Genomic DNA, 21126 nt, shown 5'->3' on the forward strand with positions numbered 1-21126 from the left:
GCAACAAGAAGACAAGCTCAGGTGCTCACAGGGGCTATTTCACGAGCTCCATAAACTGCATTTTCGAGGACAGATATGGCTGCCGAAGGGTACGTACAATGCTAAGCGTTCTGAATTCAAGAGTATACTTTTCTCTTTAGCAAAAAATCAAGCTTTATTTAGTGTTCTTTCTTTAATCTTTTCAATTTGGCTCGTAGCTTTGAAGATGTGAGCTTTGACACTAACTCCAAGGTGATATCATGGGACACTCTATCAGTGGTTAATTTTGTGCAAAGGTTTTGTGGTACACGTGAATATTCTGAGGCTATTTTTTCCAGTGGCATTAATGGAAAACTTTGCTTGTATATGACTAGTGAAGGTTGGAGTGAGATAGGCATAAAGAGTGTTGCCCATAGACATGCTCTGGTGGGTTGGTCTAAAAGGGTACTAGAGGGTGGACACATATTTGTTCCTAAGAGTCAAACATCATCCCTTTTTTCATTCTTCCGAGAATATGAGCTTAACCTCACAAAGCAAAGCCCTAGAATACAACACCGAATCTCATGTCAAACCTACTTTACCCGATGTAGTTAGTGACTTTATCACAAGTAATGTAGGAATCCCTAAAAATGATGCGCGCCCAATAACGTATGATAGGATTTTCTATCCTACGAAGGTAAAAGATATGTATGCCACCGTTGGGAAAGCCTTCCTTGTGAAACATTATCGAGAAGCATGGGAATCTTTTAACAAGGGCATGGTAAAAATTAGAGAGTTGTTTGACATGGGTTTTTGCAGGCAAGACAAAGAGGATTTTTCATTCATCAATCTCCGCAATAGCCGTGAAAAATCAGATCAAATTCTCGATTTTATCAAAGAAAATATGGAGCACATTCCACCTCTCCACTTTGGAAAACTTGGAGAATTGCCATGGCGAATTGAAGATGTGTACATGAAGGTCTTGGAACATCGAAGCTACATTAGAAAGTGTGGCAAAGGAATGGTAGACGCAAAAAAATGTAGATGCTATGCTCAAGGCAACAACATTGATCAAAGTCTTGGTCATAATCACACCAATCCACAAACGGTATTACCAATATGTATGTTATGTATCTTGTAAGTTTTCTCTGTATCTCTCACTTGTCCTAATCTCTCTCTCTCTCTCTCTCTCTCTCTCTCTCTCTCTCTCATTCATTCATTCTAGAACGATTTTGTCAAGGATGATATACCTCCCATGGAGTCTACCCAAGATTGCGCTATGAGCAATGCATCAACTACATTGCACAAAGAAGATACTCCTCGAAGTGCATTCTATACGGGCCTCGTCCAAGGGGTCATCACCCTTGATGATACTGATGAGGTAATTCTTTGAAAAATGAGTTTTAAAAACCTTGTAATATAGACATATCCTTTTGAAACAATTATATATGGATGTTTTTTAGGAGGCTTGGCTACAAGGGGAAGTACCAACAAGCTATGAAGTTCTTCACCCTTATGTTAATAAAGGTTGCTTGGATGGCTCTCACGATCTTCAAAGAAGTCAAGCTCAACGAGTAAGTTTTAAAGAGCTTGTGATTCTAAGAAACGTAAAGTTTTAATTTATTGTTGTGATATTTGACTCCACCCTTGACTCTTACTTGTCTATTGTTAATGGTAAAAGCAATTGTCTATTGCCAATATTGCAAACATCGACTCGCGGGAACAACACTTCACTAAAGAAATCCTTAGAAATTGCACAATGAAGTATTCTTCTTGCAAAGATAAGCAAGATCCAATAGTTTTGAAAAATGCTTTGACTGTAAGTAGATTAGATGGTATCTTCTTACCCTATTTTAATACCTTGTGCATAAATGTGAGATAGTATGTGTGTATATGAACTCTATTTTTCTTTGTGCACTCTAGAAATTTTTATTGAATTCAAAAGGTCCAAGGGCTTGTTAGATAATACTGTAAGTTAGATATGGGTGATTGAGTGTGAAAGATTAGTATTTTATATCATTTGTCTTCTCTTTTAGGAAAATGTTTCTTTTATCTTTGTTCCACATGCTTGAAGTTGTAAAGTGCAATTCCATGTCATTCTTGTAATGATAGAATAGGAAAAGGCAATCATCATTCTTTATCATTAGAGTTTGCTAATAATCTCTTTTTATTTTCTTGGGATTATACCCTTTCTCTTAATCTTAGCTTTGAACATAGTGAGTATTGCTTACCATTTTGTCATCTAATAGAATCTAATTGCTTTTAGTATAATGTTGCACCATTTTCGAATGAAGTAGAGCAACCATTGAACAAAAGCACAATTGTCAATGTACCGGCCATTGCTCATGAGATACAATACGCTTGTGACTATCAAGTAACTTTCGAGGATTTTATGTGCGAAGATGCGAGCAATTTACAAGACAAGTGTCTTAATAAAAAATGTAAGACTCTCTCTCTCTCTCTCTCTCTCTCTCTCTCCCCCCCCCCCATTTTCAAAAAAGAGATCCCTTAGGCTTATTGTTAGGTAAATGAAATTCACACTAACAAACTCTTGAAATTCAAATGTTCATGTTCATATAGTAGAAATTGATTATAAAGTGTTGTTAGGAAAACATGGTTCCCTCTCACTCGAGAGACTTATTAGGGACTTTTGAGAGAAATGAAGATATCATTCATGTCAACAAGTGATCGATGAAATTGAATCAACTAGCTTTGTAAGTTATAAGCTCTATTCTTACCTGTCTCACCCACCACAACATCTTCTTTCTCTCTCTTTCTCTCTACTCTACTTAATTTTTTGTGGTTTGTAGGAAAATGCAATTAATCCAAAGACGAAAACAAAAAAGTTTGCAAGCCTGTCTTCAATGATGGTAACCATTGGCACCATGAGTTAACACTAGAATGGTAACCTAACAGGACATAAAAGTGTCCTTTCAGGGTTTTGGGAAAAAATTCCAAAACCATAGTAGATCCACTCATTTTGAAAAATCCTTTCATGAGCTTATAGTTCAATAACTACTGCATATGGAAAAAATGAGAAACTTGTAATTTTTCTCATCCCTTGGTCACTACAAGCCTCCAAAGTTGATGGACCAATGCATTTTGCCCAAAACAACAATTTCTTACGGTTGATTGCATATAATAAAGAGTGGGGATTTTTGTAGGACATAAGATAAAATGCCATGTTAACTTCAATGGGTTGGTGACCAAAACATATGGTTGCTTTTACCTCACTAATTTTTTTTTGGCAAAAAAAATAGGTACAAAAAAGTTGCATTTTTGCCATTCTGCGGACCTATCATCAAAGTTTCTATAGTCACGCTCAATACAGATACTATACACATGTTTTCTTAGTTCCCTTTGGGCCTTTGGATTCAAAATGAGCCATGGAGCATGTCAAAAGGATGATGGATCTCTTACAATTGGAACCTTGGGGGCAATGATAAAGTGCTAAATACAGCAAACATGAAAAAACTAGGTTTAGCATTATGACCTCTAGAAACCCATAGAAACTACTCAATATCTAGACAAGTTTGTAGTCTATGATTAGATATGGTTACTACCTACAAAATAAACACAATTGGCCTAAGAAACTAGCAATATTGAGAAAGTTATACTTGCTACTCTAAAATGTATCGTATTCTTCAACAATAAAAAAACTCAACCATCATCATATACTATGTTATATAGCATATTAGGTCCCCCAAAACTCAAGGAAGATTAGATTTATGTTATACATTACACTTACACAATCAAAATTGAATTTGGATATCAAGAAAGCCACCAAAAAAATCATAAAAGTGCTAATTTTGGCCAAAAAACAGGATTATGCAATTCTTATAAATTGGTCATAACTTTCAATTTTAACACTTAGCTCTCCCTACAAGCATCAAAACATGTTGAGAACTATGAAGGCCTAACCTCTAGCCATCTAAACCTCACAAACATGAAGTTTAGAGTGGTATAGTTGCCAAAAATTGAAAAAAAGCCAAAAATAGGACCCATTTTTTCACACAATTTAGGTTCAAAAATGTTGTGCAAGAGTAAGGTTAATGGTGAGATCGATACTCCAAAAAAAATGCTAAGTTTTTTTCAGCTCATAAGGAAACTTTGTGGATATATAGCACCTAGAAATTCATTTTCATACTCTTCAAATAATTCAAGCAAAATGGTCACTTTACACGACACAAAAGTGTCCAAGGACATAAAAGTGTCCTGTTACCATTCTAGTGTTAACTCTATTTTTAAGTTTATTCAATAAAATTACAACAATGACAAACAATCTGTGAGCTTTTTCTCATAGAACACCTCGAGCACCGAGCCTCTTAAAAAGAAGAAGAAGTTACTAACTTCAAGTGGCAAGAAGGTATGTTTGTGAGTTAATTCTTATGTTGTTAGAGTGGATAATGATCAATAAAAAAATTCATTGTGTGTAGGTACTTGGTGATCTCTCTAATCAAATCCCCCCTTCTATGTGTAATCAAAACCATTCAATAGTGAGTGTTAATTTGAACAATTTAAATGTGTGAAAATGTTGACATTGTTAATGCCACCTTTTGATTAATGGTCCTTTCTTGTGTAGATGCCTAAAGTAACCAGGTCATGTAGAATTATAAAAAAGCCATCAAGGTTCAATGAGAGCTTTGATGAAGAGGTTAGATGAAAGTAACATTGTATTTAGAAATGTCGCTTAGCTAAAGATAATTGACATGCCTTGTTCTAGTTACTAATTATTGTTTTTTTGGATGCTTTAGGTTGTGGTGGAGCTATTGAGCAATGATCGCATGGAGGCAATTGCAATGGATACATTGAACTTAGATGATGTAGATGACATGTATGGTCAACTTTGGCCAACTATAAGAGACCTAAAGAGCACACACAAAGTACATTTTAAAAGTTGCACTAGCAAATCACAGCAAGAGCATCTTTTGAGATGTTACATAGAATGGATTGCTTCCACTAATGCCTCTATTTAAAGGCCCTTGTAATTCTATTCATTTTAGAATCGAAACCTCAAAAGTTCTCTTCATCTATGCTCATCTACATGGTGATAAACCCTCCAAATGGTCTTGGGAAGTAAGCTTAAATTGTTTTCAGCATTGTTTCAAAGTAGTCATGCAATTTGTCTCTAACCATTTTTATAAACAAATAATTACAAAAAAATATGAAATATTTTAAAGATAGGGTACGAAATTTCAAGACATGTGTATTTGAATGTAATATGATAGAAATATTGACAAATTTAGGTATATGAGACCTTGAGACATGTGTCCATAAGGTGAGGGGTAGATGTGGTCTTTTAGAAGTGTTGGTCAACAAGTAGCTTGGAAGGAATATTCTACTATCTTGGAAGAGTGAGATGGGATTCTACCCAGGACGCTTTAGCCTTTTTGCCATGAATTTTACCTATTCTTTACATGTGAAATGTGAGCTACCCGTTATAAATTACACTTAAGCGCAAAGAAAAGAATAAAACCTTTGGTTTTTTCAAGAAACGGGTGGTTGCAAAAAAACAATCCTGATTGTAGCCAATACATATATTTATATTTTTAACTGTGCCATGTCCAATATTTACAAATTGGAAAACAAATTTTCCATGTGGAAGTTCTAATATACCCATGTGGAAAAGTTTTTAAGTTGGGCGTGAGAAATTTCCCATATAAAGAAATTTGAATTTCCATGATGTGATAACTAAAACCTACATGGAAAAGTCTTGATTTCTTTATGGTAAATATTCCTAGAAATATTTACATCATGGAAAATATGCTCTTATATTCCAACATGGAAATTAAAACGTCCTTTTCTCATATTGAAAAGAGAAATACCTATCTAAATTTACATTTCAAAGTAGAAATCCTTAGAGGAAAATAGGTCTCTTTTCCAAATAGAAAAGTGTCATGAAGTTCTTGTGTATGCTTTATGATTAGTTTCGGTGAGTTGTTTCCACCAATTTGACCTTATGTGAAGATGTATGCTTTTCTAACTTGAATGTGTGGTTAACTTTGCATATACAGGCTTCTTTTTTCACCATAGTGTTAGCATGAGTTTCATATCAATGGACTGATGTGCTATGATGATAACCTCTGTTACAGGGTTGAGCTTGATGCATTGACATGGGTCAAACACTATCTCTTGTGTATACGGTGCATGCATCCAAAAAAATTTTTAAAAGTTGTTTTATCCATAAGGATGAAATTAGGGTATATGACTGGCCAAAGCGATCATGGGGTTGTTTTGTGTCATTATTATGGTTATGTAAATGAGGTTATAATGTGCATATGGTTGGCCAAAAAAGTGATGGGACTGTTTTGTGTCATGATTATAGTTATGTAATGAGGTTATAATGTGCATGGAATCTCAGAGAGAATGTGTGGATGTCTCATGTGCGTATGTGTACTGTTTTTCATCCTTTTAAGTTAAAAAAAACTAGCTCTATGTAGAAGGAGGAAGATGTACAATTGTGGTATGTTGTTAACATGTAGTTCAAATATTTTAAGTTGGTGATTTGAGATTATGTTTACTTGCTAGTCGGATTTTTTTTATACATTAAAAAAATTTGTTTCTAAGGACCATGTGTATTGGATGAGTTTGCCAACAATGAGTGCAATTAAAAATCCAAGTGTGGCACTTGGGTTCATTGATCATTATGGATTATGATCAAGGACTGAGATTTTCCTTGTAATTATCGATACGCTTATGTTTTTTTTGTTGTGTTAGCTAGTGTGGCTCTTGGATTATTTTTTTGGTATGTTTGTCCTATCAAATTTTTTGCAACCATTGGTGGCTAAAGTGGTTTGCAAAATGGTTATGTATCACATAAAGAGGGGTGGAGTCCTCACCCATGTCATGGGAAACGGATTATGATTTATGATTGAATTTTGGATTATGGATGGTTTATGGCAAGCATTTTGAAACATGCATTGATACACCTAAAAAATTTTGGCCCCACTAAAATTTTTCCTTATATCAAATGCTTGAAATGGTCTGTGAGACTTGATCAACTCTTAGAGACTCCATCCCACTACATTATTAGGAAAGAAGGTGCATGTGTCAATCCTCCTAGAGACTCATATTCTTCACCTGTGGAATATGTCTCCCATAGTGATGTTCACTATGTGAAGGTGGCATTCATCGTAAACCTTGCTCCAAATTGGCTACATCAATCTCCTTGATTTGGAAGCCCAGATTTTGCAGCCTTATATAAAGTAAGAGCAACATGTGGCAATTCAAAAAAACGATCGCTAACCTTGTAGCCTTATAATCTTTGATAGAAAATCAATTAAAATAAATTTAATGCCTGTAGTTGTTAACATATGAAAAGGGAAGCTTGACAGAGGAGGTACTACGTACACTAACCCCTAGAATCCTTTCCTCAAACATGACTTTGTCATCTACCTAAAGAGATAAGTGGGTGAATGTTCATTCAAAGCATATTTAAAAATGAAATAAAATTAAATTGAATACTTATTATGATGAGGAAAAGTATCATATACTTACCTCAAGGAAAAAGGGCATTAGAAAACAAAAAAGGTAAAGGTGCATCACCAAAATCCCTACCTCTATTAATCTAGTCAATTCCTTGACCTGTTAACCAAACACTAAAAGTATGGATAAGTGAATATAAACAATACATCTAAACTAATGACATGGATTGAAAACCTTGGTCTTCTTAGCTAGGAGTTCAATATACGTTAGTTTGAGAACTGCCTTTCGGAGTTAAATCTAATTCACCAGCTTGATCTTACACAAGCTATACTTTATCTATAGGAACAACAATTCATGTAGAAAGTACTATGATATACTGAAGTTGGAATTGTATTCACTACATTATAAGTGAGAATTGTATAGTTAGGATTATGAAAATGTTCCCCTTGTTCCTCCAAGTAAAGACCATCTAATGCTGACTCAGATCATCGTCCTCTTTGTCTTCATCTTGGCTTAATTGGAGATGCTCCATTGTTGCTTGATTTTCTAAAGCACTTGTTTATTTGGTCGCGTTATCTTCCAGGTCCTCTTTCATGTTTACAATCGGATCTTGTAGGTCTGTCTGGTTGAGGGATAGATTTCCTTCCAAGTTTGTGATATCTACCAGAGACTAGTGCATATAATTATCCAAAATGGACTACTTCATTACATTGTGGGCCTCCTTTAAACTATCAACAATTGGTTGCTTCTTGTCTAACATAGACTATTATTTTTTCAGATCATTCCCTAGGTTCCATTTCTCAACCTTCTCATTGGATTAAAAATTTTCCAGTTCTTTAGTTTGCTACTCCAGTCCTTTGATGGCTTTCACTATTTTCTGTTAAGTACTTGCTCACTATCAAAACCTTGTCATGTGTGATTAATTCAAAATTCCACTATAGTTCTAAATTTTGAGTGTCTTGAGTCCAACCATTGTCTGAGTTGCCGATGTCAAAAGTCACCTTGCTAGCCTACGCTTCCAATCATTTGGCCCACTGGATTGACAATTTTATTCCATCCTGTTTGGATTGTGGCTATGCATCCATTGGTAATGGTATCCACATTTATGCTCTTACTTTCATATTTGACTACATGGGAATTATATGGTATTTGTAGTTGGTGTGTGGTATTGATGAGTTGAAACTTGATGGAACTTGAGCTATGAGCTAAGCATGATGGGATAAAGGCATTGTTGGAATTAGGGTTGCAGAGAAACACACACATCTTGGAGAAGACGAAGGAAGCTCAAGGCACACAATAGAGAGTGTTTTACTTAGTGTGCAATGGAAAGATAGATGGCCCTAGAGTGATGGGTGTATATACAATGCATGGGGGGAAAACCTCTTAAAGAGGAAAAAAATTCCTTGGCGGTCCTAGTGTGTTCACACACATCACTACCACATGGATATGGTAACGAATCCCCCCTGGAGTGATGCGGTGAATGAGAGCTGGCACATGAGTAAAGGGAAGTTCCATGCCCTGAGGACAGGATCAGTCCACAAAGGGGAGTAAGCCCAAAGCTTTGCAGAAAGCTTCAAGCTTCTCATGATACAATGCCTTTGTGAAAAGATCTGCAAGGTTGTCCTGTGTTGGCACATAAGCCAAGCTGATCTCTCCTGCTGAGAGCCTCTCCCTGACATAATGGTAATGCACCTCAATGTGCTTTGTGCGAGCATGAAAAACTGGTTTCGTCGCAACTGCGAATGCGCTCTGACTGTTATTGTAGATAGTGTTGGCAGTGTCCTATCCAACACCCAAATCAGCCATAAGGCGTCTAAGCCATACACACTCAATCGTAGCTGTGAAGACTGCCCTGTACTGAGCCTCACAACTCGGAGTGGACATAGTAGGTTGCTTCTTGCCATGATATACATGAACTGCCAAGCATGAAACAAAAACCACTTGTGGACACTCGCGTGTCAAAACAACTAGACCAATCTGAGTCCGAAAAAGCATGTAAGTCTGGCGGCAATGATCCCCCCTTGGGATAAAACAAGCCAAGATGTAAAGTGCCACTAAGGTAGCGGAAAATCCTCTCGACAGCCTGCCAATGCTTAGACCCTGGGCTATGCATAAATCTGTTGACCTGTGAGACTGCAAACTGAATATCCGGCCTCGTGTTGCATACATAAATGAGGTAGCCAACAACAGTTTGAAAAAGAGTGACATCAGCAAGATCACCAGCATCATGTAGACTCAACTTCAAACCTATTTCCATGGTAGTGGCAATAGGTTTGCATTCCTCAAGTCCAACCTTACATAGCAATGTATCTATGTAAATTTTCAGACACAAGGCAATACCACCATCACACTGCTTAAACTGTATACCCAAGTAATGATGCAACAGCCCCAAATCTTTCATCTTGAAAGTAGCATTCAAATCAGCCTTAAATTCAGCAATATGTCTCTCATTTGGTCCAGTGATCAGAAAATCATCAACATAAAGAACCACAATGAGAAGTACATCACCCTCACGCTTTACATACAATGTGCTTTCTTTTGGACTGTTACGAAAGCCTCATTTAACCAAATGAGTGTCAGCTTTCTCATACCAAGCACGAGGAGATTGCTTCAACCCATACAAAGCTTTCTTACATCTGCACACTTTGTCCTCTTGTCCTTTTATGACAAAACCGCAAGGCTACGTTACATAAACTTTGTAATGAAATTTGCCTATTCAATTTGAGAGTAGCGGAATTTAATGAGAATACTTTCAAGAAATGATTTTGTGAGCATAGCGGGTAGACATAATTGAAGATAGCAACATAATCATAGAAATTAGTTAACTTGGCATAGACAATACTTTTGCAAGAGAGAGAATTTAGAGAACATGACAACAGTTGAGGACCGGATTTATGTGGAGCTAGTCCCCCCTCCAATAGGCATTTGTATTATGATTTCTCCCATAAAGAGAGACTTGTTACAATACATTCTTTGTGTTCCTTGTGACCTAGGTGAAGCAATGAAGATGGAAAGCTTCATGCATCACCATCATAGCATAACCTAAACTTGAAGAAAGCTTTGACTATACCAAGCCTCAGTCCCAAGACCTCAAACACCTTCGAAGGTGGAGAGAGCTAGCAGGGAATGAGGGTAGGGAAGAGGAAGAAGAAACATTTCATACGAGAAAGAGCTAGTTCCTCACTTATCATAACTCTTGAGCTAGCATACATAATAGCATAGTAATGAAGAAGAAGGAGATGACAAGCTCAAGCATTGAAGCATGGCTCTTGGTTGGATTTGAACTCCATAGCCAAGAGTGTTGGTGTAGGCTCTCAACCTCTACTTGCTTGGAGAGGGAGCTCTTGCACTTTGCATAGCACACAATGAGAGTGTGTGTGGGTGAGTATACCCCCTAAGCACCCCCCTAGATTGCTTGGGTCGACCCCCCCTTGTAGCTCATGCTTGAAGCTCATTGGACCCCTCCAGGCCTAGCCAATCACAAGCAGGAGCCATTACAAGCAACAGGGGTAGCCTTGGGACAAGTGTCCCCCTTTCCCCTTTGAGAGAGAGGACTTGATAAATGCAAAATCAATTAATTAAATATCCTAAATTATCATTGGACCCCTTGGGTGGCCAACCAATAGGCTTCAGGCACACCATGAGGGCAACATGAGGAGGAACTTGACAAGTGTCCTTGCTACCTCTTCAAGCTGGGGCTTCCCTTGTGTGTGTGTGTGTGTGTTATCTCTCATACCCCCCCCTTGTAGGCTCGCCCCCCTCCTTGTAGGGATATTTTTGACTTTAGGAGCTCAAGCACCTTAGTCATCAAGCATGACAAAGCACTTGGACTAGGGGGTATTCCCACAAGCATCTCAGGCAAGCATGTCAAGGCACCTCAAGCACCTTAATCAAGCGTCAAGTCAAGCACCTCAAGCATGGAGTAAGTCAAGCACCTCAAGCACCTTAATCAAGCACCTCAAGCAGGAAAAACACCTCAAGCAAGACAAGCACCTCAAGCAGGTCAAGCACCTCGAGCTTGGGCCGGGTTCCCACCTCAAGCTCAGCCCTACCTTACCTAAGGTCAAAGGACTTTTTCACACATTATTGGAGGTCTTCAATGAAGCTAACCCTAAGGTCTTATGCTCCATTGGTTAGCCTTGCTCTTGATAGACCATCTCCCATTTGGGCCCCTTTACTATTCGCCCCGTGTTGAGATAGATCTATAAGCACATATCTATATCTTAACACTTGTTCCCGTTTATTCTCCCACATTAAGTCATCAATTTAATATGAGAAAATCATTTGGGTTGGTTAGATATTAGATTCTATGACATTACTTCCTCAAATATGTCACCATTCAAGAAAGAAGTAACAATGTCTGATTGATGTAAATTCATGAGACATATACTCCCCCCCTCGATCGGAACGGAGGGTGCCTATAGTACATTCCGAGACATTTTCAGCCACCATAGCCAGAAATTGTTTGAAGCACATAAAAACTTCAGACTTCGCTTTAAGCGGAAATACCCATGCATGCTTGGAGTAATCATCAATGAAAGTCACAAAGTACAGGTAATTGCCCAAGGACGGAGTTTGCATGGGCCCACAAACATCACTATGCACAATCTGCAACCTGCATGTGTCCCTAACTAAACCATCCTTTGGAAATTTAGAACGCTGCATCTTACCCAAAATACAGCCTTCACAAACATGTTTGACAGGTGCTTCAAGAGGTGGCAAAGAAGCAACCATATCAGATTTCTGTAAACGCAGCAAACTGGCAAAATTCAGATGACCAAAACGTGCATGCCAAAGTTTTGCATCTGAAATAGCCCTTGAATCTGCAACAGCATTTGCAAAATTTTGTCCACACTTGTCATACAAAGTGAGCTTATATAGCCCACGGCACAAAAGCATGGATGCAACAATTTCATCACCAAAACTGAGATCATGAACTGTACATTTGTCATCCACAAATTTGACTACAAGTGCAAGTCTAGCAAGTCTGGATACAGACAAGAAATTCTTCTTGATCTCAGATACATAAAGTGCATCAACAAGTGTGAAAGAACTGCCATTAGCAGCAGTAAGCACAATCTTTCCAACTCCCTGAACTGGATAAGAGGCGTTGTTGGCACAAGTGACTAAATTCCCATGAGGGACAGACTCGAGAGAGGTAAACAATTCACGATGTGAGGTAATGTGCTTTGTAGCACCACTGTCGAAATACCACACATGTGAATCTGCAGCAATTGACAAGCATGCATCATGGAAAGCAGGATTGTAAGTGCACTCTGCGCTAAAAGCCCATTCTGCATCAACATCAGCAACACAGTCTCCTTTCACAGAAGACTCAACAATGGATGCATTTGTATTAGAACCAGCATTTGTAGTGGAACCACCCTCTTTCTTCTTAGCCTCTTTGGCCTTCAACTTAGGACACAACTTGATCTAGTGATCATTGGATTTACAATAATGGCAACGCATCTTCTTTTTGCCCTTATCACTAGAATTTCCAGACAAAGTGCTGCCGGCAGAAGAATTAGGAACAGAATTTTTGCCACTCGCAGAAGAACCATAAGAAGTGACTGCATTACTGTTACCACCCTTTCTTTGAGAAGCAATAAAAGCCTGTTCAACTGCACGCTGCCTAGTCCTGTTTTTTCTAGAAAGTGACTCTTGCAACAGCAATGTGCATAATGCATCAAACTTGACAGCTTCAGGATTTCCTTGGGTCATCAGTCTCCAAGTACTAGCAAAAGTCTGGTAGGAATCTGGTAAGGCATCAAGAACGGTTTGCACAAGGGAACTGTCTAAAATGACTTCACCTGCAGAAATAAGTTGCTCATTGATATCCTTGAAACTAGCAAGGAAAGTGTCCATATCATCTTCCTCATGCATAATATTCGACTCTAGCTCTTTACACAACAAAGCAATTTTAGCCTCATTACAACTTGCATAAAGACCAACCAGAATATCCCAAGCCTGTTTTGTAGATTTTGTTGAACGGATGTGAGGAACAATGGTGTGCTTCACATACAACGCAATCAATGCATGATCCTGCGCATCCTTAACATTCCATGATCTTGTTTTGCCGTAGGCAAAACAACTCTAACAGCTGCAATCCTTGCAACAAGACCTGCAACATCCTCAACATCGCCTACATCCTCAGAACCAGGACGTACATCAATGCCCTGCACAATGTTCCAGACACCCTTTGACACAAGAACATGTTGCATCATATAAGCCCACATAGGGTAGTTGTCCCCATCAAAACTGTCCTCAGCAGCAAACATCTTGAACACATCTGTGTTGTTGTTGTCAGCCATAGTAAATGCTACACCTGATGTGAAAACTGCCCAAAAATAGGAGAAATGAAGTGGGAACAACCTGTGCTTTGTTGGAATTAGGGTTGCAGAGAAACACACACAGCTTGGAGAAGATGAAGGAAGCTCAAGGCACACAATAGAGAGTGTTTTACTTAGTGTGCAATGGAAAGATAGATGGCCCTAAAGTGATGGGCATATATACAATGCACGGGGGAAAAAACATCCTAAAGAGGGAAAAAATGCCCCGGCGGTCCTAGTGTGTTCACACACATCACTACCACATGTATATGGTAACAGGCATTGGAAGTGAAAAATTCTAAATATATCCCACTAGGTGTTGCTTTTGTAAGGCCTCAAGTCTGTAAGGTAATCTTTGAATTGTTGTTGTAGTGGCGATTGTGGACTTTTGTTTCAATGTGGTAGTTTTCAATTTTGTGTCTTCTTAGATTCATTTATTTCTTGGCGTACATCGATGGTTGTCTTTGGGGTATCATGATAGTGGTACTATGGCCGTCCACTCTAGTTTCCCTCCTACCTGTTTAATGGTTCATTGTGCCTTCTTTTCTCTGGATTATTTGCTTTCGCGATGAGCTACTCTCAATATTCTTTTCATAGTTTTTTTTTCTTTGTGGTATTTTAAAAATCTCCTTGCCTAGTCCACTCTTTGTTCATGTTACATGTCTTCTTGCCCTTCTAATTTGGCTAGATCCAATGTTTGATCTCATGTTCTATTGGGCTTTGGTGCCAGAAGTTTGGGATTCCCTGGCTTGCAAGTCATCTAGTAGAAAACTTGCCAAACATACGAGGATTTAAACAGGTGTTGGGATTTTACCTTGGCTCTCTAAACACCACACTAGAGCATAAAATAGTTTTCTTAGGTTAATTCGACACTTATTGTCCAAAGCTATCACAAGAAGCATGGTGAACAGCTCCTTAGACACATACATAGGGTTGATAGTTTTCAGATTGATGGCCTCAGCTACAAATTTATAGGTTGTTTTTTGTTCCAAAGTCATGTCTAGTGATGTTGGCTTGCACATTCTCTCACAAATGTCACATGTGTTCCAAAAATCTCAAACATTTGATATCATACTCTACCACCATGAACCAACTTGAAGAATTTTCTTGTAGTAGAGAAGTGTCCACTCAAACTTCTAGTGTGTGCTTTAGTAATTACTTGCATCTTGCCTTGCATTTGTATACACCTTCTCAAAACTCCATCAATACTTAGTAAGATTCTAGTTCAGACTTCTTTGAATGAGAGCCTTTTTACACCTAGTTGATACAAAGATCCTATTATGATAGTGAAATTTAGACTTCTAAGAATGAGAGATTTCTTACTCGATTGTCACCTGTCCTTTGGTATACACCCATATTGTAGGAATTTATACACGTTGGTACAATCAAACATGGTCAAAGTTAGGATCAGGCACAGACAATGCTATGTATGTTTACAAGTGCATGATAGAGTGCTAAAGTAGGTGTGGAGGTCCTAGGTAGGCAAGTGGTTGTTGGAATGTATGCTTGAGGTTTATTTTTAGGCCATAAAGGCTCCATGATCGGCTAAATAGGTTGGTACATCAAGGTGTTCAAAGTGGTGGAGTCATGTGGTAAGATGTAGTGCTCAAGTTGCTCTACAAACCGGTTAAGACTACTCCTCAATCAGAGCTATAGGGTGGACGTTATTGGAATTTGAATGTGGAGTGCCTTGCAGATCTCCTACGGGATGGATAGGTGCAGATGGGTGGTCAGAGAAAAGGTGAGTGTATATATTTGGAGTGTTTAGTTTATGGAGCATGTGTATCTTTTGAGATTGAAAATTGGAGTCTAGATGCTTGAGATATGGCCAGTTGAAGTTTTTTCAAGGGCTAGGTCAGTGCCAGTTTAATTGCCTCAGTAGGCATGCCATCTGGAACTTTTTTGGGCTTACCAAAGTTCTCAAGAGAAGTATGCAGTGTGTGGAGCTAGCTAGAATTGATGGGTTGTCCATCTAAGTTGTAAGTATAGAGTTATGGCTGATTGAAGTTTGTGGATGGTGGAAACAGTGGAGAGTTGGATGGTTTTTCACATTTTTTGAATGCGTTGTTCAAGGCCACAGAGACGTTGAATGGTGGAGGGGACAGTGGTGGGCTATCGATGGAATCTTATAGCATGTGCATTGGATTTTGGGGCCAAAAACCGTGAGCCACTCAATTGGCAAAGAAGAAGACAATTTTTTAAAGTTATTGCGAAATTTTTCTAACCCCAAAGGGTTGCTTCCACCGTGTGCGGCCACGTGGCAGTGAATAGGCCCATATGTGATGGGGATATCCTTGGATGCATGTTAAAAATCTTGGGGCAAGACCCTATCATCATCAAGAAAATCGAAAGAAAGAGGCTCTCGTGGAGCTCTCCCCCCCCCTCCCCCCTCCCCCATGCTTGCGGCCCTGTGCGACACTCATGGCGGTGTTGGGTGGTTTTTGAGTGCACGGTAGCGGTGTTGGTTGATGGTGAGTGCTCCTAGCATTGGTCGACCATTTTGGCAACAATGATGTGGCAGTGTGGCACCTTTACAGGCTATTCTCACTTGACGGGTCCCCAAGGAGCCCCCTTTTAGAATTGAAAGCAAAACACTCCCCCCCCCCCCCCCCCCCCCCCCCCCCCCCCCCCCAAACTAGCAATCTCGCTAGTGCTTGGGTGAGGGAGAGAGAGTTCAAGGAGGAAGTTCTTGAGAGAGTGAGAGAGAGAGAGAGAGAGAGAGAGAGAGAGAGGGGGGGGGGGGGGGGAATGGAACCTTGTGAATCACAAGGGGCACTAGCGATATTGCTAGTGCTCCTGGCTCTAAAAAGGGAGAAAGGGAAATTTGTGAAGTTGAAAGGAACTGGCCTCTCTAAAAGATGCCAAATTGGGCCGCCAAAGAGCCACCAAGTGGACCAATGGAAGAGCAAATGCTAAAAGTGTAATAGCACCTCCACAACATGGGGTTTTCTAATCATTTTTGGGCTTTTTGGGATCCATTAAAGCATGCATGCGGGTTTTTAGATAGAGATGTGTGCTTGTCAAGCCCATGAGGGTTTTTTTCTTGAAACTAGTCATAGCTTTGTCATTGGAAATGTTGTAAATGTTCTTTTGAAGAGATATCAAGCCCATTGTCACCCATTTGATATCATTTTTCCCTTCGCCCTTTCTCCTTCTCTTGCTCTTGTTGTGTTTTTCAATGTTGTCAGTGTGGATGTGTGTGTCTCCCCAAAGCAGCGGTGAATGTGTAAAGCGGTGAATGTGTAGACGTGGTTCTGTTAGTGTAAGTTGTAAGTTTTAAAGGAGTTTCTTTTATAGGATAGGGGTGTTTTGAATACCCTGATCTATAGAGAGGCCATTGTGTTTTGTTTCATGTGTGTTCCCCATTCCCCCTCTCCATCTTCTGGTGCCCCCATGGAGGAGCACAATAGATTGACAAGAAGCATAGTTTTTTGCATTGGTAAGCATGCCGAAGTGAAGCTATGGACCAATTTTCACTGATGAAGAGAATTCACACAAGTAAATTGCAGATTGTGAGTTGTACATGCTATCATTGTGTATGCCTAATGAGGATAAGAAGATGCAAACTTTTCCATTGGTGATGCACGGTAAAGCGAAGGTGTGGTGTGAAGCTTTGGAAGGCAAGATCAAGGCATGCGTGGTCGGTTGTACGGCATACTTTTTTCATGTTTTCCATAAGAAGGCGTCCCAATTGAGGTGAATGTGAAGCTTAAGGCTCTTAAACAAGATGTAAGTGAGGATTTCAATCTATTTTTTGATTTTGTTAAAGCATGTTGGGCACAATTATCGGCAACTATGCAGTTGGCTAATGGTGAGTACTTCAAGGTGGATAAGTTCATGGAATTCTTGCATCCCAAAGTGCGAGAAAAGGTTGACTTTGAAAGCCCAAAAAACTACAAGGGTGCAGAGGTGATTGTACGAACTAAGACTAGGAAGATTAAGAAGAAAATTAAGCAAGGCATGTTGGGCTACAAGGTGGTGGTTCTACTCAACCACAGAGTCCTTAAGATGTTGTCTAGGATGAGAATCATGGGAATCAAGGTATGGGAGCTATTCCACAGCATTGGGAGCATACAGTCCGGGATTTGTTCGAGAAAATGCAAGAATTGCTATTAACTGTAATGAAGAGGGGACAACTAAGAGGATCAATAAGATTTTGGATGCAGGTATCATCTATCATATGAACGAGTCCGAGTGGGTTTCACTTGTGGTCATCACTCCAAAGAAGAATGGGAAGTAGAGAGAGTGCATCAACTACAATCTGTTCAATGCTACTACGAAGTGGGATCACTACTCTTTACCATTATAGGATGAAATCCTAAACCAAGTAGCGGGTCATGAAAGGTATTTGATTATGGATGGGTTACAGAATGTGCATCAAATTTTGGGGCCAAAATTAATGAGCCCCTTAAGTGGCAACAAAAGAAGACAAATTTTAAAAGTTTTTGTGGATTTTTTCTAGCCTCAAATATGTTCTCTCTCTCTCTCTCTCTCTCTCTCTCTCTCTCTCTCTCTCTCTCTCTCTCTCTCTCTCTCTCTTTACACACGCACAGCATTCGTGCACTCACAATTGGTATCAGAGCTACGGCTTGGCTATGACAAGGAGGACAAGGGCTTTGAGAGCTTCAAGGTGATAGCTTGTTTTCTCTCAATGGTGGAGAGATCAAGAAGCTTTGTGAGAATGCAATGGCAGCTTGCGAGCTCAGCCTGCGAGTGATGTATACTCTTATGGAAGCTCAGAAAAGAGTATGGAAAATTGTGTGTAAGTGAAGGTGTTGCCCTAAAAGTTGTGTGAGTAGAAGCATTGTTTTTAAATCCCTTTTTATTCTTGTAGAATGCAGATTTGAATATTCTACCCGCTAAATCCCTTCGTTGCAATGTGATCTACCACTTTGCAGAAGACACTTTCTACAAAATCCTCACCGTTTTGTTGATATTCAGCTCAGACTGACTCTATACAAAAATCTTAAGTTTTTTGTTTTCAAATAGTGTGCAAGATTAATGCATTTTTTGGAAGCACGGCAAGTGCTCAAAGTTGAGTACATAAATTATGAGTTTAAGATGCAATTTTAGCATGTGTAGAGATTAATGCATTTTTTGGAAGCACGGCAAGTGCTCAAAGTTGAGTGCATACATTATGAGTTTAAGATGAAATTTCAGCTTGTGCAAAGCTTGTGGTTTGAAGGTTTTTGGTAGATTTGGGCAACAAAGCACGGAGGCGTTCACAAACCATTGAAACGATCTCTTGAGAGACACGGTTTTTGAGCACAGAGGTGAAGCTTCTTTCACAAGTTTTCATAGGATACGTTGACAGTGATTTTTGTGCTTTGGTTTATGATCTTCGCAAATGGATTTGCAGATGGTTATGGTGCGTGGTTGATGCCCATTATACATGCATTTTGGCAAGTGCTTTTGAGTGTCGGTGAGCTCTCTTGAGCCTTGAGAGTATTGGTTTTGCATTGATCAAGTTTTTGGATTGAAACTCTTTTGGTGCTTGTTCATGCACGGTCACTCCGTGGATGTATGATGAGTGCGGATTGCCATTTTATGTGGAATTGTGGAGCCATTTTAGCATTTCTACTCATTGGCATTGAGTAGTGTTTTGGTTTATGGTTTTGAGTCCTCTTTTGGAGACTGTAGTGGTCGAGGTTTACTCCCACTTTGCCATAACTTTTGTTGATAGATTTTTGTCAGCTTTTAGTGATCAAGAGCTTCTCCCACTTTGGCATCTTGGATTCAATTTTATGGTTGAGATTTGCATTGAGATTTTACTTCAATTGTAGAGGAGACTCTCTTGGTTTTTCACCAGGTTTTATGCGTTTTATTACAGGCGGTAGAGCTCTATTTTAGCAAAGATTTGGCTTGTGCCTATACGGATGGTGTTTGATCAGCTAGTTTTGTTTTGCATCGTGTTGAGCGGTTATACTCTTGTGGACATTCCATTTACACTTTGTTTGGGCTGATATGTAGATTCATTTTGTGCTCAATTATGGCATCTTGTAGTGACAGTTTGTCATTGGATACACAGGTTGGTGTATTATGTAGACCTCAAAGGCGTAGACATGCGGCTTGCTGGCATTGTGGCAGGCCAGGACACAAGAGCAGACGTTATTTTAGGCGTTGGAGACAACATAAGATTCCATTAGATATTACTCAAAGTACGACTATGGTAGGCACTCCTATTTCTACAGGTTCACCTAGGCATGCATGGACTTTGTCTCACGATTGGTAGCTGGACAATAAAGCTTTATGCCATGTTACTCCTTGTAGGGAATGGTTTAGCACGTTTTCTGCTCTGAAACATGATGGTGTTCATGGTGTGGGTGACATTCATTTTCATTTTTCCAGTGGGAGTATGCTTGTGCTCCATGGTGTTCAATATGTGCCCACTTGTGATAGCGTGGGGCCATCATGGTGCTCATTTGACTCTTCTCTAGGTTCTTGGTGTCAAAGATGCCATAGTCTCTTTGTGTCTGTTTCCATACAAATGTTCGCAATCTAGGTGAGTACACTTTACTAATGAGCAGTGTGTGACACTTTGTTGTTTTTGTGTGCAGGGTCTAAGGATAGACATGTAGAGCAGGACAGCTGTGTGAGTGCACGACTAGAGCACTCACCAGTGGTGGTGACAAATTTTGAGGCTTTGAGGGAGCAGAGCAGCAAGTCACATGTACCAGACAGTGAAGTCTTAGTGACTTTGCAGACATATACTTTTGCGGATGAGCTTCAGAGTGTTATGCACAATATGTCTAGGACATGCTCTAGAGAGACAGAGCGGATTGATCCTCTTAGGACAAAGATTCCTACTACCACCGAGATGAGTGACATGGAGTTCTTTGACATGCTCATATTAGAGGTTGATATGGTGATTCCAGGACAATAAGATGCAATCCGTATGGACAATGAGGGAGTGAAAACTACCCTAGAGTCATGGGATTGAAGCGTCCATATGTGACTATTTCTCGTGGTGATGCACTGAGGGTTGAGATACATATTGCAGATAGATTGGCAAAGGTCAATGCACATGGCATTGACATGATTGGCATGGATATGCTGGTAGAGATTACGCATTTTTCATCCGCCTTTGAGACTCTCATATATGACCTCTTAGTGTTGAGACCCAATATAGTAATTATAGTGGGAGCATTTGCAGTTGGGGTTGTCAGTCGTTTGATGATTGACACTAGCATGATGCATCATGGAGCGGTGCAGGTCATTACAAGATACTTGTAGGGTATGCATATTGATTCTAGTAGGGATATATGCTTTTGCACACCGCTAGAGCCTACACGACAGCCTGCATTGGCTTCGAGAGAGCTAGTGGGCATAGGTTGAAATGAGATCCCTTACATACTGTATATACTACTAGGTCCTATAGTAGTACCACTCCATCCACATCATGTGTTCTCTCTCC

At 39.5% G+C, this 21126-nt stretch overlaps 1 protein-coding gene across 1 annotated transcript; it reads left to right on the forward strand.

The window, feature by feature from the left end:
- Window positions 1–240: 240 nt before the first annotated feature.
- Window positions 241–20595, forward strand: LOC147416479 (uncharacterized). Its single transcript, XM_086508326.1, has 8 exons — window positions 241–1066; window positions 1199–1339; window positions 1422–1532; window positions 4262–4324; window positions 4541–4612; window positions 4713–4792; window positions 20061–20149; window positions 20270–20595. The coding sequence occupies exons 1-8, from the start codon at window positions 494–496 to the stop codon at window positions 20593–20595; spliced, it is 1455 nt and encodes a 484-aa protein (XP_086364452.1). The 5' UTR covers window positions 241–493.
- Window positions 20596–21126: the final 531 nt, after the last annotated feature.

This window comes from Adiantum capillus-veneris, unplaced genomic scaffold (assembly GCF_014529385.1).
Source record: "Adiantum capillus-veneris isolate H3 unplaced genomic scaffold, ASM1452938v2 Hic_scaffold_935, whole genome shotgun sequence".
NCBI classification, from domain to species: Eukaryota; Viridiplantae; Streptophyta; class Polypodiopsida; order Polypodiales; family Pteridaceae; genus Adiantum; species Adiantum capillus-veneris.